General features: G+C 34.7%; 1 protein-coding gene across 1 annotated transcript in view; it reads right to left on the reverse strand.

The window, feature by feature from the left end:
- Positions 1–992: 992 nt before the first annotated feature.
- The window catches only part of CAND1 (cullin associated and neddylation dissociated 1), a 41,739-nt gene continuing 17,333 nt past the window's right edge, over positions 993–25,398 (reverse strand). Inside the window, exons 3-15 of the mRNA XM_045828980.1 lie at positions 22,984–23,138; positions 21,144–21,267; positions 19,305–19,561; positions 19,113–19,218; positions 14,774–14,919; positions 11,329–11,621; positions 9,195–9,336; positions 7,368–8,861; positions 6,293–6,388; positions 4,720–4,889; positions 4,477–4,641; positions 2,762–2,869; positions 993–2,071 (exon numbers count right to left, since the gene is read on the reverse strand). Of these exons, the coding sequence (XP_045684936.1) occupies positions 1,847–2,071; positions 2,762–2,869; positions 4,477–4,641; positions 4,720–4,889; positions 6,293–6,388; positions 7,368–8,861; positions 9,195–9,336; positions 11,329–11,621; positions 14,774–14,919; positions 19,113–19,218; positions 19,305–19,561; positions 21,144–21,267; positions 22,984–23,138 (3,481 nt within the window). The 3' untranslated portion in view covers positions 993–1,846. The remainder of the gene's footprint in view (positions 2,072–2,761; positions 2,870–4,476; positions 4,642–4,719; positions 4,890–6,292; positions 6,389–7,367; positions 8,862–9,194; positions 9,337–11,328; positions 11,622–14,773; positions 14,920–19,112; positions 19,219–19,304; positions 19,562–21,143; positions 21,268–22,983; positions 23,139–25,398) is intronic.

The raw sequence follows: 25,398 nt of genomic DNA on the forward strand, positions 1-25,398 counted from the left end.
TAACTTTAGATAATTAAGATATTCATACAACATATGCATGTCAGTCTCCTATTTGGTCCTAGAGCCTGTGGTATTGTAATTTATTGTGAAACCATGTAACCGAATATTTAAATATATCCACAACATGTATACCACGGTAATGTATAGTACATAATATACTAACATCTCAAAATAAATTTCTATTACAATTTTATGCAAATTATGGTACAAGACTACCACCTGCCACATTCTGAAATGGCACCAACTTCATATAATGTTCCACATCAGTGTACTACTCAAAGTCCTTATGGTAATGATGTTCTATGCATTATCATCTGAATATTCAAATTTAAGCTGTTAATCTAATAACCACAGTATATTACCAATTCAAATCACTCCATATTTGGACGTTAAAGCAGGTAATACAGCAGAAAAGGTATTTCTAATTCACAGTTTCAAAAATAAAGGGTGCAGTTTTCAAATGTTTGATTGCTTAAAATTGGTCACTAAATTTAACAACTGCCTCCTTCAATACATGTAAACTATGTTTGCACAGCATCAGGAGATGTCTTTATTTCAGAGTTAGTTCTTACTGTTACAGAAGCACCACAAATTTGAAGGAAGAGGCTACAGTGTGCAATGAGTTCACTGAAGGACATATTTAAAATTTTAAATATGATATGGTACTGCAAAGCCTTCTTTCCCCCAGCAGAGACCCCCTTAATCAGGAAAAGTAGTCACTGTTTACCAAGTACAATATGTAAATTAGCTCTACAAGAGAAGGGGAAAAATCTGACTAAAAGAAAAGACTATTTATGAGCTAACAAACCCATGATAGCCGGCTTCAGAATTTTCCTAAAACTAAATTTGAAAAGCATACACAGTATTTGTATCCTTCAATAAGGGATGTAGAGATCCAAAGGGAATGAAGAAAAAACTGGCCTTCAGAATATAATTTCTAAGTGGCAACACACACACAAATGGGTAACTGAGAAAAACTGTGTACTTAAATATTCAAATTTTAAATGTGTACGAAAATTTATAATAGAAAAAAAGTGGCAAATTGTTATTGTGACTTGATTTGCTGAAAACATCTGCAAATTCACACTGGTATTAAGAAAACCAAAGTTTCAAAAATTTACTCCTCACTCCAAATATGTTTTCTGTGCAAAAATAAAATATCTGCAAATTGCACTAATACAATACTTATTTTAACTTTTGTATAATGAATAATCTGCACATGCTGCTTTACAGACAATACATTATTTGTAAACTTGCTCATGCAAAATTAGTGTGTGCAACAGGGATATGTTGATCCCTGCACTTTAAAAAAATGATATCTTATTGTCTTTTTTAAATTGCTAAATCCTCTGAAATGGAACAAATCTTACACAGATCTTATGTGCCAGCTAAAAATCTATGTATGTTGCTGAAACAAAGTTATACAAGAGAAAGAAACATGGTTTTGTCTTGCAGAATTTTTGATTTTTAAATGAGAAATTTTATAAAAGAAAGAAATTCATGGTCACAAAATTTTAACATTTTAATCCTAAACATTACAGGGCAAATGATCCTGGACCCTATCTCCATATTCCATAAATCCTAACTTTTAGTTTCCATTTTAAATGTTGTCCTAACCACTAAAACATTAGTGGTTTTACAACCTCTGGATTATGGAAATACATATTTCTGAAACAAATGTTACAAAAACAAAAGTGGAAGAAAGCCAAACTGTCTTCATGAAGGAAAACCAAAGTGGAACATTTTGAAGCTTTTAGACACTTCCCTTTCCACGTCTTATGAGTAATAACCTGTCGATTCAGTGCATCATATGGTCAATGTCATGGTCCCCGTGTTGAACAAACATCTAACTAGTGTCCATTGACTCCAAGTTAGTGGATGATGAATCTTTTTGGATACTTTCAAAGATCGCTGCCAGCTCAGGGTTAGAACTGATCTGTGACTGGAATTCACTCATCAGTGGACTCTTCTCTGCTTCTGGAATGGTTAGTAGTGCTGCTACTGCTCTCATGGCAGATCGCTTTAGTTCATCTTGCTTTTCAAACTCCTGCTTTACTGAGTTTGCCTTTACCTGTAACATTGAGTAAATTTGTATTATATGCTATAAAAGACAAGCTTTTATATGAACAAAACTTAAGCACCTAGAAATTTCTGGTAAATAAAGCTGCTCTTTCATAGGTCCCAAAGTCACACTATATTTGAAGCACAGTTGTTTTTGAACTTCTTTTTAACAGCAGTTTGTCTCCTTTCCCTTTAAGGGATATCTTATTCAAAGCCCATTAGGAAAACAGAAAACCCAGAGCCATCATGGTTGAAAGAGTGAGAACCTCAGCTTTACCTGCTTAGCAAGTCCTACTTCAGCTTCCACCAAGAAACTGCTCCTCTGTGCATTCATTCTTCTTCAAACACACCACATACTGACATCTCTGTGCCTTAATTCATATAATTATTTTTATATGAAAAGTCCTGTTTCACCTTCTGAATTTAAAAGTATTTCTGACTTTTTAACATCCATTTCAAATGTCACCACTTTCATATAAAGTCTTCTATTACCACCACATCCCACCTCCTCCTCTCCAAAATCACATTTCCTTTTTTGTGGACCCTTCTCCCTTTATCCTATATCAGTACTTCAAAATTTATATCATATTGTTATTTGTATACATAAAAACTTTAAAGAATAGCATTAAATAGTGTTAAAATCAACTAGGAACCCTGAATACACCAAGTCTGGCCTAACTTGATGTCTATCAATGATTACCTTAGTTGTACACGTGGCACGTAATGGCTCAACAAGCCGGTCCAACCTCTGCAGTACGGCGCTTGGACAAAGCGTCGAGAGTCTCACCAACATTAAAAATGTTAGCATCTATTACAAATTAAAAAAGACAACTTAGGCATTGCATTATTTTCTAAGGAGAACTCCAAATTCTAACAAACAACTAGCGTGCACCACAAAGTTTCATTTTAATGTAATCTATTTCAAAGAATTGTCACAAACCTTATCTGAGGAATTTCAGTTACAAGTACTACAGAGACCTCACCTATAATGGGGTCCTAATGTAGTACAGAACTAGAAAATCGGTTCTCAATCTCAACCACACATTAGAATTGAGGAACTTTACTGTTCCCAGAGATTTTTACGTAACCTGTTAGGAGAGGGCCATAGAGTTAGAATTTAAAAAGCTCATGTACGTCCTGCAAGGTAGCTTAGTTGGTTGGACATCATTTCTGCAAAGCAAAAAGCCATTGGTTGGATTCCCGTTCAGGGCACATGCCTAGGTTGTGGGTTCAGTTCCTGGTCGGGGTACGTATAAGAGGCAACTGATGTTTCTCTCCCACTCTTGCTCCCTCTCTCCCCCGTCCTATCTATAACTTTAAACAAGAAAAAAATAAAAATAAAAAGGTCATGTACACCAAAATGGAAAACCATTAAATAAGAAAATAACTGAACCAGGAGAAAAGCTTTTTTAAATTTCTCAGCAAATTTTCCTTTAAAAAGAAAAAACGGGTTATTCAGATTATCTATATAAAGCCTGGTAATCCATGATCTTTTTCCTCTTGGACTATAAACTGTAGAATTAAACAGGAAGATGCTATCACTCCCCTGGGGGCTCTTCTTAATGTATTCTGAGAGGGGCCAAGTTACTACCACACATGGAAACAAGCAAGGTGGAGCCTGAGTCTGGCTGAATAACTAACTGCTCAACTACCACTTTTGCCTGTTTGATCAAAGGCCATGGATGGAAAAGAAAAAAAGAAATGCACTTATTATTTTTCAATTTACCATTTAATAGTTCACATTTAAAATGGACATGGGCAAATCAGAAAACCAAGAGCATTTATAAGCAATGTTCATGCTCTATACCTAGAGAGTGGTATGGTTTCTTTCCTACCTGCTTCTACACAGATTGCTTTAGGTAACTGAAAACAGTTCTTCCATGTCATCCTTTAACAAAACACTTGATATTAAACCCAGTATACAGACTAGAAAACAAAAATCCCTCATTTAGGTAAGTAACATGGTTATCATGTAGAATGATCCCAAAGACAGCCAAAGAGAATTAGCCAAGGCAGTGATGGGAAACTAAGAAAATCCTCCGTGGGTAGCAACTGCAATACACTTTTAAGAAAAGCCAAAGAGATCACAGATTATACTTTGAATGGGAAAACCAGTCTGCACTCTTCTTTGGAGGGAAAGTATCTAGGGACTCCACACTAAGCAAGCTGACACAGAATTTCTTAGAATTTTCCATTCACTCAGACTTGACTACCTCCTCCAAGAAAATGGTTTCTGGATTTTTTCTGTGTATGGTAACTGATGTTACAATTGTACCACTATTACTTTTGCATATTATAGTTCATGACTAGCAAACCAATTTTTTCTCAATAAACAAAAGTAAATTACCAAGATAAAAGTCACTGTAGCTACTAAATTTTCTAAAACATTCTATAAACAAGGACAAAACATCTTACCTTAATATCATAATGGTCCTTCAAACCATCTTCAACATGATTTAGGAATTCAAAGATATCTAGTCTATCAAGACAACTGTCTAGAAGTGTGTACATACACTCAAAAGCTGCCTTTCGAATATCCAAGCCGTCATCAACTGTATGCTTAAATGGTCCCATCTCTACCTGTTGAAACACAAAAGAACGTGTGCATATACTTAAAAGTAAAAGATAATCTTAAGAGGTGTAATTTAAGTAGCTTACCTCTCTTATAAGCTCCTTTCTAACTTTTGTTTCATTGTAAAGATGTGGAAGAACAGTATCTAGAAGATCCCTTATTAAAGATGGCTTATTATGTGCTGCTGAATTGAATGTAACCAAGGCTACTCTTCTTACATTCAAATCTGGGTCTTCCAATGTTTTTAGGAAATCACCTAAAAAATTATAAGCGAAGCAACATACAATTATGGTAAGCTTACAATAAAACATACATTATATTATTTCTAAATTGATAGTTTGTTGTTGGTATTATTGCTATGTCTTCAGTGTGGGTCAGAGAAGAACATGATAGAGTACTAAGTGAAATATATAGTTTCTTTCAGCAGCAGGTAAACTATCATGTCTCAATGTGAGTGTATTTAATTGATAACTAACTCTCAAGCACCTATAATGCACAGGGTACATAGTGAGAGTCCAAAAAGTACCCTAAATACTTTCACAGATATTTTGTAAGAAGGTGGGTTGCAAAGAGAAGGGAGAGAGCCAGCAGGCACAAGAACTAATAATTTGAATGACTGTCCTAGATCAAAAGAAGATAAACAAGGTAAAGACAGATCCACTGCTTGATAAAGATGGAATACTGTTAACAAGTACACAATTTATCAGATGACAAAGAGAAATGTGCTCCAAAAGCCCTACTATTTATTATTATCTTTAATGAACTGGTAAGAGGGTAAGAATGCAAAAGGAGGAAAATGAAACCTGACATAGGACAAAAAGCTAAAGCAAGCACCTAGGCACTTGAAAACAGATACAAGTCTAGTTTTCCAACAAACGTGGAGAAAGTATTATGAACAAACAGTGACATGGACTAGGATCAGTGGTGCCCAAGTCCTTGGTCTAGGAATTCCAGTGTTTAAAAAAGCTACCTAAGTGGTTCTAAGATGTTCTTATAATCACAAATAATACTGAACTAAACCATATTCTGAGGACTCTTAGCTACTACTCCCAGCTCCAGGAAAACGGATAGTGAAAACAACACAAAGATGTTATGGAGAAACAATCCTAAATGCTAATTCTTATCCTCACAGCAACAGAGAGAGCCCTACCATTTCTAGGGTATGCCCTCTTAGTTTCTCTGGTAATCATCTTTTTTATTTCAGGCTGCTCCCGCCTTACATATGGAAGTCTCAACAGATCCCCTCAGGAACTGAAGGGTTACAAGTAGTAACAGAAAATCGGGGCCCTTGAGAAAATCTCAAGTTAAGATTCATTTATCTAAGTGGAAACTTCAGGACTATTTAGATATATCAAATATTTTTTCCCTTTATTCATTAATTACTTTAGGCCATCCCCAAAATATGATTATCAAATGTGTAGTTGACTCTAAAGACACCTAATATATTTACTAATTTCGGCTATTTCCAAAATTATCTAGTAACAGTATAAAACCAAGGGATGACAGAATGTAAGATTGCGCATTATCTTTCTAATGAAACCATTACCAGACTGTTAAAAGTATTTGAGTTCCCCGGTAATATTTTTAGTTATTGAAATAATTCATTTTGTGACAATTAACACCAAATAACCAGCATGTTTATCTTTGTAAAGAACTTACCTATGCAGTTCTTTAGTAGTGGATCAATAGGTTGCGGATGATCAGAAATAGTAAACTTTACAGCTGTAACCACTGAGCTTCGGGCATATGATGAGCCTAATTAAAAATAAATTTCAGTCTTTGGTATGTAAGTCCACTAAAATCCATGGACATCTTTATCATTTTTCAAACCACTCCACATAACACTAGAGTCTTCAATTTGTAAAAATCCTCTTTGGCCACGAGGGGTATTGCTATCAGAGTGTTAACAGAGCAGGCAAAGTTTACTCATGAACATAATCTCACCACACTGCATCCAGCAGAAGTACTCAAGGCCTGCTTGAGTCTAGTTCGTAGGGTAATAATATGGGTGAATAGCTTATAGTTTTAATTTAAACATATGGTTTTAATTTGAACACCTAAAATGTCATATAATGTGGTTGAGTGTGATACTGTTATGTTATAGAATTACATGCTTATGATTTTGTAATAATAAAGGGGCGTTATTTGTGCTGGACCCTGTATTTCAAAAGATGTACTTTCTTCTGGGAAGGAGGAGGCCTGACAGAGTAGCAGTGGAGGATCTAGCCCTCACACAAGGGAATTATTAATATCCATAAATTGTTAGAGTGTCTTCTAGTTTTTAATCAGAAAAAGAAAGTAAACTCTAAGAATAAGTTGCTATTATTACCTTCTACTTGATCTAAAGGGATTCACACTTGTTAATCTAAAAACTCTTCTAGAATCTTTAATTTGAACTAGTTAAATGCATTAATTTTAGTATTATAATTTTTACAAACAAGCTCCTAAGGATATAGTAATTCAAGAGATAACTGTCTTTACCATATTGTAAGACAACAGAGTAACATTAGAACATAATGAACACTAGAATAGATTCATTTAACCATTATCTAATTATGCTCTCTTTACTTTTATACAAAATGTCATTCAAATATAGCTCCGTATTATAACATAAGGCAATGGGTCCTATATGTAACAAGATAAAGAAATGTTTTAAATTCCACATAAGGCATCTTTTAATGCAACCAACTGCTAATAATTAAAATTTTTTAAAACAAGAAAACCAGGTACTTACCTGATATCAAGTACCCCTTAAGCCGTGGAAGGAGAGTTTCTGGATCAATTAGAGTGAGTTTGCCTAGACATTCAGCAACAACATTTCTGGTTCCTTCTTCCGCACACTCACAGTGCTTTAGCAGTAAAGCCCAGATGTTTTCAACATATGGTTTAAGGCCCACCACTGATGCAGAGCTAATAATTTCCTTCAAGGAATGAAGCAGAAGATACTGCCTTTTGGGTTGACTGGTTATTTCTTGTAAGACAAATGGTAGATATTCAGGAAGGTTGCCCACACTAATACTGCCTAATGCATAAGATGCAGCTGATTTGACTTCTTCACTAGGAGACGAGAAGGCTTCTAATATTACAGATTTTAGTTCCAGCTGCCCACTTAAGTCAATATGATGCCCAACTTCTCCAAGAGAAAGCAGAGCTAACAGACGAATAGAATCTGTAGACCTTGAGTTCTTGACATCTTGAATAAACTGACCTACTACAGCTGGTCCTTCTTTAGGGCACGCTCGAGTAAGGGCAGCTACACATTTGGCAATGGAATAATAAGACTGCTTGTGAGTAAGAGCTGTGCTCTGAGAATAAACTGGACCGGTCAGCATGCGTAACAAATCCATGTACCCTAGATTATTTGTTCCAGTGACAACCAGAGCCTGGAAAAAGTCTAGCATGGCGCTAAGAGCACCCCCCTGCAATAACGGTGATCTCACAAGTCCAATAAGTTCATTGAGAATGGATCCACTTATCTTTGAAAGGGAGGAAGGATACACTTTTGCCAGTGTGGTAAGAAAGCTGATAGCCATCTGTGAAACATGCATATCACTTTCACTGATAAGAGGTGGGAGCTCATCTAGAACTGCATCAATCATGGCAGCTGTCAAGCTGTCGCTATAGTTTTTAATAAGAATATCTAGAGCAGAAAGAGTACCCAGTTTCAAAGCTCTCTGGTTTTTCCTGAGAAATGAAGCAAGGATGGGAACCCCTTCTCCCAGGACAGGCCTCAAATCTATCTTCAAAGGTGACCCAGCAATCAGTGTCAACGCTTTCACTGTAGTCAACCGTGTAATTTCATTCTTCAGTCTCTCCAAAAAAATCTGAAGTGTATTAGGCAAGTCAGAACCCAAATTGTCTCCAAGGTTGCAAATAATTTGTCCCATACAGGAAATAGCCCTTTCCTTGACTTCCTGATCAATATCAGCTGCTTTTAACCTCTTAATGGTACAGGTAAATAAATCTTTGATGTAAGGAGTTGCATCAAACGAGGAAGGCTGATCTAAGGGACGAATTACTTTGACAAGCTGTTGAGTAACAAGCAGTGCTTCAGATGTAATCTTGTAAAATGGGTCTCCAACACAAGCCACCACTGGAGGGACCAGAGCCTGAACATGAGGATGGAAGACTTGAGGAGAGTGGTTACAGAGGATTACATACAGACACGACAAAGCATCGATCTTCAAATTTGATGAGCTTGATTTATCATTCAATGAGAAAATGATTCCTAAAAAGCCAATAAAAAATCCAATAATTTTATGCATAGTTTTATGAAAGGAAAAATTAAAAACTAATCCCTAAAATATTACTAGTTTCTACTTCATCACATTATCGCTAAAGTAGAAGAAATTCCACAATCTATATGAAAGCCCAATATTTATGTAAGATTTAACTTTTTACTTTCAAATTTCTAACTTTAAGTTTGTTCTACAACAAAGTTAGTTCTACGTACAAATTAAGTTGTCACAAATTATCCTCTTGAAGGAACATTTAAGCTTATCTAGTCTTTATAATAAAGGCTATATTAAGTTCCAAAAGTGATTTGCTATTTCTTTCATACCTGGTACAAGAACAGGAATGTGCTGCGTTAGGGCCCCAGGTAATACATTTACCAGTTCAGTTAACATGTTAAAACAACACTGTCGGGTCTTCACACTTTTTTCTTTCATCTGTTTGTGCAGAGCTTTAACAATGTTGGGAACCTGTAATTACCACACACTCATTAGCTGTTTCAGCTATTGGTATTTCTTCAGTACACTTAACACAAATTACTGGGGATGAAAAAGAAAGGGAAGAATTTATCTTTTTTTTTGGTTAAATTTCTAATTCCTCTAATGGCTAACAACATTGTTAGATACAAACTTTGTTGCATCAATTCCGTTCTCTTCTAACTGTATTTGTTTAATACTCAACAGAGAAAAACTGTTAGCTTTCTGCAAAGCAACAAATTAGTCTCCTTGATTAATTTTTAATTATGAATGCACAAGATTAAATAGAAATCTAACTGAATAAGAGTTTTCAACTAAAATTTTCCGAGCATAATTTATAAATGGTTTTTTGAACACAGCACAGACAAGTATTCAAAGGGGGGAAAAAAGGCAAATTATAAAAAAGAAACCACTAAATGAGCCTTCTTTTTTGCTTTTAGTTTGCCATTATAATAATCTCACTTCAAATGTAGCTACAAGCAGCAGGGATATGATTAAAAAATGTATGCTTTACTTTCTAGTCTAATGTTCTGTTAGTAAAACCTACAGTAAAAATTTATTACTAATAAATCTTATGAATGCCAAGATAAAGCCACATATATCAATCAATGATCTCAATCAATGATCTGAGAACTACAGAAAAAACACCTAATTCATCACAGTATCTCAGAATTTCCTGTGATTTTTCCTAACTTCTGTACACCTTTTCAACTGCTTATATACCCATATACTTTACCTTATTTCTTTCTATCATTAATCTTCAATGTTCACCTTTAAGTTTACCAAATTTTTTAAAAATTGTCCTACTTGAAAACAAGATATAGTATGTACATCTCTCCCTTGGTTTAGTTGTTTAATCTGACTCACATGTTTTGTAATCTATAAAAATGGACAAGTGGGATTAAAAAAATAAATAAAAGCCATAGGTAGTGTGGTTCAGTTGGTTGGAGCATCATCCCATAAACTGAAAGGTCACAGGTTTGATTCCCTGTCAGGACACATGCCTAGGATGCAGGTCCAATTCCATTCAGGGATTGTACAAGAGGCAACCAACCAATTGATGTTTCTTTCCCCTAAATCCCTCCAAAATCAATGAGCATGTCCTTGAGTGAGGATTTAAAAAAACAACAAATATGGCCCTGGCTAGTGCGGCTCAAGTGTATTGAGTGCAGGCCTGCAAACCCAACCAAAGGATCCCAGTTCTATTACCAGTTAGGGCACATGCCTGGGTTGTGGGCCAGGTTCCCAATAGAGGGCGTGTGAGAGGCAACCACACATTGATGTTTCCCCCTTTTTCTTCCTCCCTTCCCCTCTCTCTAAAAATAAATAAAATCTCTTTTAAAAAATAAAAAACAACAAATATGCATTCCACTGGGCTGCCATAGGGATTATATACACAATAGGAAAATGCCAAGCATGTACCAAATGGGAGCTATATAGATATAATGTTTACAATCTTAGAAAAGATGTCCTGTAAGTGAAAACATGCATTTTATTAACAATAAGAGATGCCATTTATAAGTACTTACTATGTAAAAGACACTACATTTAATGTTACACAGATCATCTATCTCTTCTACCATTACTTAGGGCAGACAGTTCTAAGTATACTCTTATTACAAATGAAAAAAGGTTTAATAAACGAATAATCTCTCTAAGCTCACACAACTAAATTAGAAATGAAGCCAGCTACAAACGCAAGTAGTCTGACTCCACAGTTCCAAGACCCCCATTAGTATCACAGATAAAAATTACTTTACTGAATCATAAAATTATTTTAATATTGTTTAGTACAATTAAGAAAACTTCAATAAAAATAAACTATTTACAAGTACAGTATATGAACATACATAAACTACTATACAAACATATCTCAGAACTTTGTGTCTCTAAAGATGTTCTGAAATTCACATTTCCACATTAAAAATACCATTTTAAAGGATCATATTTACTAGCATGACTTTCAAAACCATACTTTAAACCAACCTGACTCTGAAGCATTGTCAAAGGTGTTTCTCCCTGTTCCATTGCATCAGGGTCACACAGCCAACTTTGCACAGGACGAGTTTGCTTCAGAAGGGAAAGATACGCGTGAAAAACATCTGCCTTTACATTCTCTTCGCGCTCTTTAAATCTGGATATCAGTGCAGGGGAGACAGTCTTATAGAATTCTGGAAGCATTTCATGCCTTGTGCTAACCACAGCATCCAAGCACTTAGCAGCTGCACGTCTCACTTTCCAGCTCATGTCATCATCATCACTGTATTCATCATCACTCCCTAAACAGAAGTTTTAATGTTGGGCTATTAATCATAGAAAAAGCTTATTTTTAATACAGTAGGTAAATTATTAATAAGATAGTTTTCTAACTTTTCAATAACATATAGCAGTAGATAAGTTTATGAAGAACTAGAACAGAGAAGTTAACTTTAATAAATTTACACAATAACCTCTCTGAAGAAAAATCATAATTGTGTTTTTAAATTGTTAAACATTTTATCATTTATAGTGTAATGAGCTGCTTATTAACCCTTCAAAATCATTAACACAGTAAATTTCTTTAGAACATAAATACTTACAAAATCATAAATGCCCCCAGCCTTTTAAACAATATGAATAAAAGTTCATTTCAAAGAAATCACTTGACACTATTGAAAAATCAAACAATTGGGAGTTTTACAGGATAACCCATAAAACAGGTTTGTGGCGATAGATGATGTGATAAAAAGAACAGCTATCAATCTCAGGATATTCAGTAGAAATAATTTTCTGGGGATAGAAAGAATTCTGATATCAACTTTCTTTGTGACTATAAGACTTCACTAAACTTATTAATAAAGGGGAGGGGGCTCTTAGGAACAAATATGCATATTTGTAACCTTTCAAGATACTATCTTAATGTAGAGTTTAGAGAAACTACAGTCTCAATTATAACAAAGAAAATTCTGCCCATGTAACAGAGCACCATCTTCTCCAAACTCTTAAGCTTTAAAACAATATTGTAACCATAAACATTAACAATTCCATCCCATTTATGTATACTTGATAACTTATGTGTTTGTGAAATCTCTGAAATTTCCTTCTAACAGCATCAGGATGAATCAGTTGAGAGTAATCAGAAGTCAGAAGGATGGCAAAAAATATTAGCAGTTCTCAGGGCAGTCCAAAACCATCTAACAACAGTTTTGTTATTCTTAGAACAGGATTAAGCCCTGAAATGATTCCTCAGTGGGGGAAAAAAATAACATCTCTTCACTGACTTATATCCCAATTAGCTAGTCAAAGGTAGTCAGCTATGCCTTAGGGAAACCCAAGGATATATAATAAAGTTGTCCAATCTCATTACTTCATTTCCTCTTAGCACATTATAGGAAAACCCAACCAAATACTGCTAAACCCAAGGCATTTGATTTATTTACCGATACCTATTTGAATAAAAATTACAAGGTACTATCAAAATAGACTATTTAAAAGCAAATAAAGTTTTTCTCATGGCAATTCAGCTATGGGAATAACTTTGCAGAAATATACTTTATTTAAAAACGGTTATAAAAATTCAAACATCCTAATCACTGACACTAATATGTAACTGATACAGCAGCTGAAGTTGATTTTTCATCGTAAGTACACTAAAAGCCAACAATCAAAACCTGGAAAATATATTGCTACAGCTTTTTCCAAAGGATATTCATATTAGAAGCTAAGATTTCCCTTCATTAATACAACATATTTATTGACTACTGTGTGTCAAGCACTATCCCAGGCACTGAGATATAGCAGTCAATAAAAAGACTAAATATTTCTGCCTGCATGAAGCTTATATCCTGCTAGGTAGAAAATAACTACTAAATGCCAGAAAGTGTAATGAAGAAAATAAAAATGCTGAAAAGAGAGATAAGAATATAAAATAAGGGAGAAGCCCCGAGACTGAGGGTGGGGGAGGTGGGCGAGGTAAGAAAAGTGAGAAAAAGTAATCAAGTATAACACCAAACTTTTTGGCCTGAGAAACTAAAAAAAGAATGGAGGTGCCATTCTGAGACAGAAAAGGCTAGAGAAACAGGTTGGGCAAGGGTGAAACAGGATAGGAGGGTAAGGAGAAGATATTTTAGGCATCTATGCAGTAATAAATCAATTAAATAGCTATATATATAAACCTGGAATTCACAGGAAAGAGCTGGGATAAAATTTGGATTTTCAGCACAGACATTAAAGCTAGAAGACTAGATGAAATCAACAAGAACATAAGAATATAAAAGAAAAGTCCAAGGACTGAGCCCTGGAATTCTCCAAAGTTTAAGGGCCAGGGTGATGAAGAGGAACCAGTATGGAGACTGAGAAGGAGTAATCACAACAAACCAGGAGTGGGGTATCATGAATGTTAAATAAAGAAATGCTGCTGAGACAGAGTAACAGGAAGAATCATTTGAGGTCACTGACAATCCTGTTCATCACTGCAAAACTAGATCCAAGAGAGACAAGAAAGAAAGGAACTGGAAAGCATTCTTTGCAAAGGAAACAAACTAGGCAGTAGTGGCTAGAGCATAACATGGCTTTAGGAGTTTTTTTAAGTTGTTCTTTTGTTTTTAAGAGATTAATAAAATTATAGACTTTAAAGGAAAGTCATTATATAAATTCATTCAAAGAATCAAACTAAAAAATGTGATAAAAAAATATGAGGAAATCCACTAACTTGTATATCTAGTAGTTACCCACTTAGACATCTCCATTGTGATTCTTTTGATAGTAGCAAACAACAAAATATGGGCAACCCCTATGTCCTTTAAGTGCTACTCCTTTCCAGAGTAAATATGACAAATCATAGCATGACATCAATCTTAAGAGCCTCAGAAATGTTTAGCTTCTTTATGAATCATCTAAAGCTCAATGGAGCCTCAAACAATATTTAGAATTTTTTATGAAAGTAACTACACATAAACCAACCACACTGCTCTGAATATGTTTATCTACAGGTAGTTATATTCTCTAATAATACTCTTGCCCTACCCTCCTTCCTATAAAAAATCCTACATTTTGTACAACTCTCAGAGAGACCTTCTCATTGCTAGGTGGGATACTGTCTGATTCAGAAATCCTTTAATTAAAGCCAATTAGATCTTCAAATAAAATGGGCTGAATTTTGTTTTTTAAAGACAGGAAACTGGGACACAGTAATTTCTGTTACCTCAGCTTATTAACTGCTTTAATAAATCTTTTTCTAAAACATGTTTAGAAAATACTGCATATCAGTTCAATACATGGATCCCCATAATTTAATCAATTTGCTATTGTTGAATATTGAGGTTGTTTCCATTTTCACTATTATAAATAAATAAATCATTAGTACAATTTGGGGTAAGAATTAACTCCCATCTATATAACAGTGGTCTTTTCACGAAAATTTAACAAATTTCTTCTATTTAATTTGAAATACCTTGGTCATCATCATCACCACCATCAGCATCCATGGCATTTTCATCTTCATCTTCATCATCATAATTGTAATTCGGGTCATAGGTGAGATATTTAAGACAAATATTTATAATGGTAGAAACATGAGGATATACTTCCTTAGGACATCTGAAGGAAGAAAACAAAAGCTGTCTTGAGTAACTGTATTTTTCTCCTTTACTCAGTCCCTGCCACATTTTGCTTTGTTACCAGATTTTTTTCCTCCCCTTTAATACAGCATAGGAAAGTGGTTCTTTCAACAGCCTTTTCAACACCAATGCCCCTACATCTTTCTCTCCCATCAAATTACTTATTTAATACACTTTTATAGCTTCTCTTTGGCATATCGGAATAGCTTTACTATTCTTACATTTGGGGGTCATTACAGTCATACAGTTGCTTACAGTATTCAGTACAGTAACATGCTGAATAGATCTGTAGCCTAGGAGCTTGTAAGGGAACAGAATTTGTCACCTCAAAATATGTCTCTTTGGCATAAGGATTACATTAGGCTGGTTAATATAACAGCAGGCATGAGAAAATTTTAGAAGACCAAGTATAAGTTACCCTGTGTAAAAGACAATTTACATTTTATAAGGAAAAACCTCTATTTCTAATGGTTTCTCCTTGGCTGTACTAGAAAGAGAGGGATGATCTTATCTCTAAAAATTTGTATCAATGAAGGTGAGGATTCAAATCTGTGTAACAACTTTACCCTTGTTTATTGTAAATTCCCACAACCGACTCCCCACCGCCCATCTTTTCTCTTCAACTAAAGATGGTTTTTAAGCGGTGGCTTTAGTCATTTGAGCGAGTTAGTTTTCATGAGCATCTCCCATGTAGACATGAAGTATACATGTTATTAAACTTGTTTTTTTCTTGCTAATCTGTCTTAACACAAGGGGTCTCAACCAAGAACCCAGAAAGGTAGAGAAAAAATGACTTTTGCTCCCTTATAGGACAACAGGCTGTATAACACAGGGCCTAAGAATGCAGTAGGCTAAGAATGCATAGAGTGTTTAAGTGCACTCTATGTTTGCACAAGAAGAAAATCACCTAATAAGAAATATATCTTAATATACCCCTGTCATGAAGCAGCACATGACTGTATTAAGTAAAAGACATACTGTAACATGCAGCAGTGGATCTGATAACAGAGACAGCTAAAGGTCTGAAGCATATATAGCAGGGACACGCTGGTCAAAGCGATGTTTCACATTCTCACAGGATGGTGTGAGATTTCATTAGGCTACGCAAAATGGTACAATTTACCCTTTGCAACAGTATGGATAGATTCAGAGAACATTATGCTAAGTGAAATAAGCCAGTCATAGAAAGACAAATACCATATGATTTCACTCGTATGTGGAATCTAATGAACTGAACTACAAGCAAAACAGAGACAGACTCATAGGTGGAGAACAGGTGACAGCTAAGGGATGCTGGGAGGTCAGGGGTGGAGGGACTGAGCAAAAAAGGAAAAGGACTCATCGACAACAGTAATGATTGAAAGGGGGAGGGGGATATAAGGGAACTAAATGGTAATGGAAAAAATACAATAAAAAATAAAACTTATGAACTGCTTATTTCTGGAATTTTCCATTTATAATATTCTGGAGTAGCTGACAGTGGGCAACTGAAATTTCAGAAAGAGAAACCATGGATAAAGGAGACTATTATATACTGTTATCTTTCCAATTTATGACTGGAAGACTAAAGTATGAACTTGATCTTTAGGAATTAGAATTATCATGCAAATGCCAGTGCACATTCATTTAGGCTTGGCCTTCTAGCTATATGTTAAGAAGATATATATGTATGTGTGTGTGTGTGTGTGTATAAATGTATAGATATATAAACATATATATACACCCCCCCAAATAAAGGAATAACGTGTTTCTTGATTAAAGAAGAAATGAATCCCACAATTTCTGATTTTTACAATTCAACTATAAAGCTAGTTCAAACCATGAGTGGCAAGGGATTCTGTAAATAACCACCTGTGAAGCCTCAAGACTCTGTACTGTACTACTACACTAGCTCAAGGGGGGGAGGGGGAATCTGTTACAAAGCCCCTCATAGTACATTTGCCAATTTTATTATTAGATTAAGAACCACTGCTCTAGCAAAATGGACATGACAGACCTCAAAAAAAATTGTTGACAAGTTACAAAATTTGCTATACATTTACACATTTCTGGCCAGATTCCTGGCTGTCAGTAAAATAACTTGTTTCTCACCACCCACCTAATCTGGATCTTAATTGTTATTCTATTTTTAATAAAATTGTTTGCCCTGGCTTGTGTGACTAGGTGGGCTGAGTGCCAGCCTGCAGGCCGGGTGCCCAGTAGGGGGCACGCAAGAGGCAACCACAGATTGCTATTTGTCTCCCTTTCTTTCTCCCTCCCTTCTTCTTTCTAAAAATAAGTAAATAGGGGACTTCTGACCAAGATGAAGACATAAGTAGATACACTTTGCATCCTTGAACAACCAAAATAAGAACAAATTTAAAAACAAATAAAAATCACAAATGCCACAAAATCAAACTGTATGGAAGTCTGACAACCAAGGAGTTAAAAGAAACATTCATTCAGACTGGTAGGAGGGGCTGAAACAAGCAGCCAGGGTGGAAAGGATATGCAGCAATGCAGCAGCAAAGGATCAGGCAGTCCCATATTTGCATGCAGAGAAACCCTGAGGGAAAAACTGGGGAGCGAGACAGACTGCACACACCAGGGTTCCAACCTGGGGAAATAAAGCTTCACAGCCTCACTGTCTGTAAATACCTGTGGGTGGTGGGAGAAACTCCCAGCCTCCCAGGAGAGTTCATTGGACAGACCCACGGGGTCCTAGAACTTATGCAAACCCACCCACTGGGGAATCAGCACCAGAAGGGCCCAATTTGCTTATGAGTAGTGGGGGAAATGACTGAAAGCTGGCAGCATTTGTTCCTTCTCTGACCCCTCCTCCACAGACAGTGCCGCAATGCAGTGATGTGGGTTGCACTGCCCTGGTGAATACCTAAGGCTCCACTGAGACAAAGAAATATGGCCCAAATGAAAGAACAGATAAAAGCTCCAAAAATAGAACTAAACAATAAAGAGACAGCCAACCTATCAGACGCAGAATTCAAATACCAGTAATCCAGATGCTCACAGAAATGGTTGAGTATGGTTGCAAAATAGAGGAAAAAGTGAAGGCTATGTAAAGTGAAATAAAGAAAAAAATACAGAGAACGAAACCGGGACTCATATCTATGATTTGGAGCAAATGTAAGAAATAAACATTCAACCAAAACAGAATGAAGAAATAAGAATTCAAAAAAATGAGAGGCTGAAAAACCTCTGGGGAAACTTTAAACGTTCCAATAGCAGAATCATAAAGGTGCCAGAAGGACAAGAGGCAGGCCAAGAAATTGAAATCTTATTTCAAAAAATAATGAAAGAGAACTTCTCCAATCTGGGAAAGAAACTGAACTTCCAGGAAGTCCAGGAAGCTCAGAGAGTTCCAAAGAGGTTGGACCCAAGGAAGCACACACAAAGGCACAATATAATTACATTACCCAAAATTAAAGATAAGGAGAGAACCCTAAAAGCAGAAAGAGAAAAGGAGACGGTTACCTACAAAGGAGTTCCCATATGACTCTCAGCTGATTTCTCAAAAGAGACCTTGCAGACAAGAAGGGGCTGGAAAGAAGTATTCCAAGTCATGAAAGGCAAGAACCTACATCCAAGATTACTCTGTCCAGCAAAGCTATCATTCAGAATGGAAGGGCAGATAAAGTGCTTCCCAGTAAGGTCAAATTAAAGGAGTTCATCATCACCAAGTCCTTAATATATGAAATGTTAAAGGGATTTATCTAAGAAAAAGAAGATGATCAAAAATATGAACAGTGAAATGACAACAAACTCACAACTATCAACAACTGAACCTAAACAAAATCAAAAACAAAAACGAACTAAGCGAACAACTAGAACAAGAACAGAATCACAGAAATAGAGATCACATAGAAAATTACCAGCCAGGAGGGGAAAGGGGAAAATAGGGCGGTGGAAAGTACAGGGAATAATAAGTATAAATGGTAGGTACAAAATAGACTGAGGGAGGCTAAAGAAGCCAAAGAACTTATATGTACAACCTACAGATATGAACTAAGGGGTGGGGCTGGGGGATGTGGGTGAAGGGTGGCGCAGGGCAGAAGAGAATAAAGGGGGAAAAGGGGGACAACTAATAGCATAATCAATAACATGTATTTAAAAATAAAATTAAATAAAATCTTTAAAAAAGAAAAATATTTAAAAATAGATATCGTAAAAACTTACCTTCTCACAAATGATTCAAAGGCTTGAATGCAGTACTCTCTTAACTCATCATCATCTACATTACAAAATTTTACCACCAAAGGAATTATCTTCTCAAGGTATTCACCTAAGAAGAGCATATTGGTTCTTAAAAACATTCATTAATACTTTTTTTAATTAAAGAAAACTTGAAAATATTTAAACATTTCTTACCTATTCTATGACCAGCTTGCCTACTAATAGCAGCAATACATTGTATGTAGGTTCTTGTTGTTGACATGGAATCATTTTTGGACAACTCTGACAAAAGGTGTTCAATAAGATCTACAAAAACTATATTTCCACAGCTCATAACCAGATGGCCAAGAGCAATAATGGTTCTTTTCCTTACTGCAAGTCTAGGGCTGGTCAACTGGGGGAGTAGACAGGTCAGAATTGAAGGATGGAAATTAACAAGAAGTCCTCCTTGCCTTAAAATAAAATAAAAAAAGAAATGACAAATAAATTCAGGATGTTTGAGCATTATTAAAATGTCTGGACTCTGAACTCATTGTATTTGAAGAGTAAAAATCTGTATGACATATCCAAAATCAGAATGAAAGAAAAACTAAATTCTTACTATCCATACCAACTCAGCTGAAAACGTGTGCTAAGTGAATGCAGTTTTGACATTTGTAGCCCTAAATTACCTTCCAGAATCTTGACCTATATTCTCATTTATAGGATATCCAACCAGCACTCTTGGGAGCACATTAAAAAGAACAACAATGATCTTGTCATTTTCCCCTTCCTAGATCTTTAAATTTTCTCTATTAGATAGCTTTTCCTCCATTACAGTTCTTTCACGGTTCACAACTTAAAATATTAGCATCTCTTGACTACCCCCTCTCCCTATTGTCATTCCTCTACACATTTATGTACTAAATTTCATTTAACCTGTTGGTCTAACCCTCTCTTCCAACTCATTTGACATGTGTAATTCAATGAGTCAACAGCAACCAAATAGCTATGTGCCAAAACAATGCTAATGATTAAGGCACAGAGTGCAAAAAGTCTCACTGACTTCTCAATACTTACCAAATTATGTGTAAATCCCTCACCCTTCTCAACATGACTGCAATCTATCAAAAAAGACTTCCTACTATTCATTCTATATTCTGGAAAACTAGAATACAATTTTCCCTAACTCCATTACAATTGTTGATATATTCTATACGTGGACATATACACCTGTGCTATATCCATTCTTCAAAACTAAATTCAAATGCTACTCTTTTTTCCATACAAATTTTCTTGGATTCTTCCATTTTAAACCCTAAAACACATATTCGCCATTAGTATTTATTCTCCTTTTGTCTTATGGCCATTTGTGCTCTAATCTGTAGTCCTACAGTAAGTAAAGTATATACTGTCCATTATGTACCATATGAAGACACTTGATTATTTATTTTTAAGTTGAGGTGCATTAGCCACAAATAATGGTAATGTACAATAATTATGAAAATCAAGGACAAGCTGAAATTCACAGGTGTCTGAGGTGTTTTCCTTTAGGAGTTGTTTAAATCTTTGTATCTTTCCAATTCTGACTTCCAGAGGAAAATAGAAAAGTAACAGATGTAAAAAGACAAGTTCCTTCCTCTTCAAAAACATGCACTATAAACATGGTTGCTGAAGTTTACAAACAGCATTATATTAACTGGAACATTTGCCATGCCTACAGGCACATTTTATCTAAGTAGATCATTGTATTCAAGAATATGAAAGACTAAAGTAAAAAAAACTTTGCTAAAATATTTAAATCACAAATTTTATTATTTCTCAAAACCATATAAAACTGGTTTTTTATATGGTTTTATATGCTTGCTATGCAGTATTACACGATAAATATAATTAGCTTATTTCTCCCCTCGCTCCTAACTACACACTTATAAAGAGCCACAATTTAAACATGAATAATTTTAGACCAAGTTTTATAATATTTATCAAAAGGGGGTTTTAGCAAACATACATAATATTTATATTACAAGTACTACAAATTATAGGCATGTTTACCTGCTCAACATATCAGCCATAATATCCAAGGCTTCTAGTTGAACAGAGACATCTTCCTGCTTTGCTATTGCACTGGTAAGACGTCCAGTAATCTTTTTACATACATTAGCAGCTAATGCGGAGCCTGCATGAATAAAAACCAATAATAATTTCAAGGCAAGTATACTGAATTCCACTTATATTCATGGAAGATGCCAAGTAATTCAACAACTGTAAACTTGATTATGACAGACTCAAGAGATACATGTCATAAAAACATGTATTTCAAAATGGGTTGTTTCTCAATAAAATAACTTATTAGACAAAAATTAGACATAACTGCATAAGGAGTGTACATGACCTAGGGAAAACAGTATTGATTCAGATAGGCTCTAGTGGACGACTATTTCCTTGCATAGCATGAATGCCAACTATGAACAGCTCCTCAGTAGGAGCTGTGAAGTTCTTATAAAGAAGCAAGGGAGTCCTTCCCTTTACCAGTACCTAGGCTTTTAAATTTCAGTGACTTAAAAACCAACAATTTAAATGGTCCCTTTAAAAAAGAAAAAACATAACTATAACTTCTAATAAAAACCAATCCAGTCCAAAGATTTCTATAACTTCATTACCAAATAAAAATGTTACTCCAGAAAACTCATAAATGAAGGTTACTATTTAAAGAAGATTTGTGTTAATAAAAAGTGAGCAAAAAAAATTTTTTAAAGGAAGAATATGAATGGTTAACAACCAGAAACCAGCTAAAAACACATGTTTCAATGAGAGAAAAAAATGAGGAAAATATCAATATAGCTAATATAATTACAAATAACATAACTTAGAGTTAGTGAAATATTTTATTGAAATTAAGATTAAAGTAACATTGGTATGATATTTCAGAAAAAGCATCAGTTCTGGATTAAAAGATAATGGATTTGAATCTTCACCCAACTAGGTAATAAAAAACTTTGGAAGAATTAACATAATCTCCCTGAATTTCAGTTCCTTCATCCACAAACTAGGAATATTAAGGCCTTCCATATGGTTGATATTTAGACTAAGTGAAATAATATACATGCACCATCCAACATGATAGCTAGCATAATGAATGGCTAATAAATATTTTTTAAGTAGATGAGTAAAAACTACACACCCAGATTACATTACTACTAATCTACATCTTTCCACCAAATAAGGAGATAATTGCACTCCATTTGCAGATGAGACAAAAACTTTTAGCCTGCTAACTTTAAACAGTAGGACAGCAGTTAAAGACCAATTTTAAAACATTATCTAAACATTTCTGTCAGAGGTCAAAAGCTAAATTAATTGACAAATTGTTTTTAATTTTTTAAAAAATTGCCAAGTAGCTATAACACACTCAACCTTAAAGATACTAGGAAACAGAACTATTTCACAGCTGTCTTAACAGTGTTGAAAGTTTTATATCACTAATCTAAGGCAAAGCAAAATTAATACTGAGAATAAAGTGCTAAGAGAAATAATTCATAATTTTGGTTATCTTTTCCCTCACTGTACAGAATGGCGTTAACTCCATTCTATAGTCACAGTACATACAATAATGTTAAACTTTGCTCCAACATAAGAATTCTTCAGAATTGGTATTCCTATGAGATACTTAAATTCAATCAAAATACTCACTTAAAATTGAATTCATTTTTAAGCAAAAATAAGACTCCAGACTTTTTTTTCTTAGTTATTCAAAGGGATGCTTACCAAAGATCTTTTAGGATAAATGCCTCTCTCCTTCTTTGGCCAGAAGTGAGGGAAAGAAAAAAAGAAGAGTAGAGGACAAATCCCTCCAAAGGGAAATAGGAAGAAAAGTGTTATCTTTCCTACTTACCACTGGAAGCTGGAGGAAGTTCTCCAATTACTGTTTTAAGGCCAATACTTGAAATATCTCGAAGTTGTTCTTTATCAGAAAGCATGTTTGTGCAGAGGGTATCTACAATGGTCTCTACTTGGTATTCTTTCACTTTACTCACTAAAGGGCCAAGGCTGTAACCATAAAGAAGAAAAACAAAATTTTACACCTAGATAAATACAAAAACAGAAAAATAAACAAATAGGAATATTAATGTTCCTGCCTAGCACCTGTCAACACCAAGTAAACATACTATGCCTGTATCATAAATAGTGTTCAAATAAGGGTGTAAAAGAAATTCTTGATTCATAAGCTTCTTAAAGTTGGTTTCCAATCACTTCCCCACTGATTTCCATTATAGTATAAAGAAACTTAAGATAGTACTAGTCTGTGTTCTCAAAGCGTCTTGTATTAACATGCTTTTCATATGAGGATTTTATACAGCTAAAGGTCTGCATGTAGGCCCTCTGGTTGAGGAAAGAGAAAAGTCATTCCTTTGTGTCCTTCCCATAAAATTTAACACTCCGTAGGTAATGCTAAGTGCATGAATACTCACTGAGGAGAAGCCATTATATTCAGGACTGTACTGAATAACCAAAGAAAGCCCTTTTCACAAAAAATTTACCATCTGGTTGGTGAGGTAAGGAATTCACCTAACTACTTTACGAATGAATTAAAGACATTCACTATTCTGCACAATTTTTGTGTTAAAGAAATTTTAAATTCACTCTTAATATTTACAGGGGATTTTACCTAAGAGATTTTTAGGTACTGGGTTTTGATGGGATAGTTAAAAAAGAAAGGCACGTCATATAAAAAGATCAGAGACTAGAATGAGTGGAATGCATATTGAAAGAAATGAGGAGAGAAAACTGATACAAAAGGCAGATAAGAAACATAATAGGAAACTAAGGCCCCTGGGACAGTATGGAGAACCTTTAAAGTTAGACCAATAAATTTAAATGTGATGTGGTAAAATTTGAAGCCAATGCGTTTTTTCAAGCGTAAGTGACAATAAAAACAGTTTAATTTGGTAAATGCTTAGATCAATGTTTCACATATATATTCTCAATAAATAAATGCTGCTGAGTGACTAGAGAAGTAGTAGGGAGAGAAATCTGAGGAAATAAGAAGAGAAAGGAAGAAAAACAAAAAGGTTAAAGAAACCCAAGAATAGTCCAATCCAAAATAATGGCAGTGACAACAAAAACATGGCATATATGTAGTGAGACCTAATGTGAAACAATGAAAATTGGGATTGAAAATAAAAGAAATTCAAAAATAAATTTAAAGAGTTCTAGCTTCCATTAATGACAAAATAGCTTTGTTGGACTAACCCTCCTACAAATAACAACTGTAAGACCTCTAAAACTATTATTTTAGAAAGCAACAATTTAAATGCCAGATAATGATGAAACTAAAACCAGAGGAAAACTACCTAAATTTCATATCCAGTAAAATTACCTTTTAAAAATAAAGATAAATTAAGCCAATTTCAGTTAAAAGCTGGGAATATATTACCACCAGATCTATACAACGAGAATTGCCAAAGTTTTCTGGGCTAAAGGAAAATTAAACCAGATAGTAATTTGAATTTACAGAAAGTAAGATAAATCACCAGAAACAGTAGATATCTGTGTGTGTGTGTGTGTGTGTGTGTGTGTGTACACACATATATAAAAGGCTGCATTTTAAAAATTATGTATTTTGCATTTATGAACATAAACACATCCCCATATATATTGTAAAAAACAATAGCACAAAGGAAAAAGAAAATGAAAATATGTTACTACAAGGTTTATATAATTTATGTCACATGGTACATTAAATTCTAATAGACTGTGCAAATATAAGATGCAATTTATAACCCCTAGCCTAGAATGACTTGAAAAATAATATAATCAAATATATCTAAAAAGTCAACAGAGGAAATAAAAATTAAATATTGTAATAGTGATTCCCAACATTTTGGGTTTCAAAAACCCTTTTAAAACTTCCAAAATCAAATGTAATCAACAAAACAAACAAGCAAACAAAATATAACCACAGACATTGAAATTAGGAACAAACTGACAGTGACCAGAGGGGAGGTGGGAGGGGATAGTGAGGGGAAAAGGGAGAAGGGTTTTCAGGAACATCTATAAGGACACACAGACAAAACCAAGGTGGGTGGGATCTGGGGTAGGGGGAAGCGGTGGGGGAAAAATGGAGACAACTGTACTTGCACAACAATAAAAAATAAAGAAAACTTCCAAAATCAATGAAGACCCTGAAGAACTTTCTTTATGTGGGCTGTTATCTGTCAATATTTACCATATTAAAAAATAAAAGTAACAATAACAAACCCATTACATGTTAAAATAAGTATTGTTTTTAAGAAAAATAACTATATTC

Source organism: Phyllostomus hastatus, unplaced genomic scaffold (genome assembly GCF_019186645.2).
Source record: "Phyllostomus hastatus isolate PE091 unplaced genomic scaffold, TTU_PhHast_1.1 phas_scaffold_93, whole genome shotgun sequence".
Taxonomy (NCBI): domain Eukaryota; kingdom Metazoa; phylum Chordata; class Mammalia; order Chiroptera; family Phyllostomidae; genus Phyllostomus; species Phyllostomus hastatus.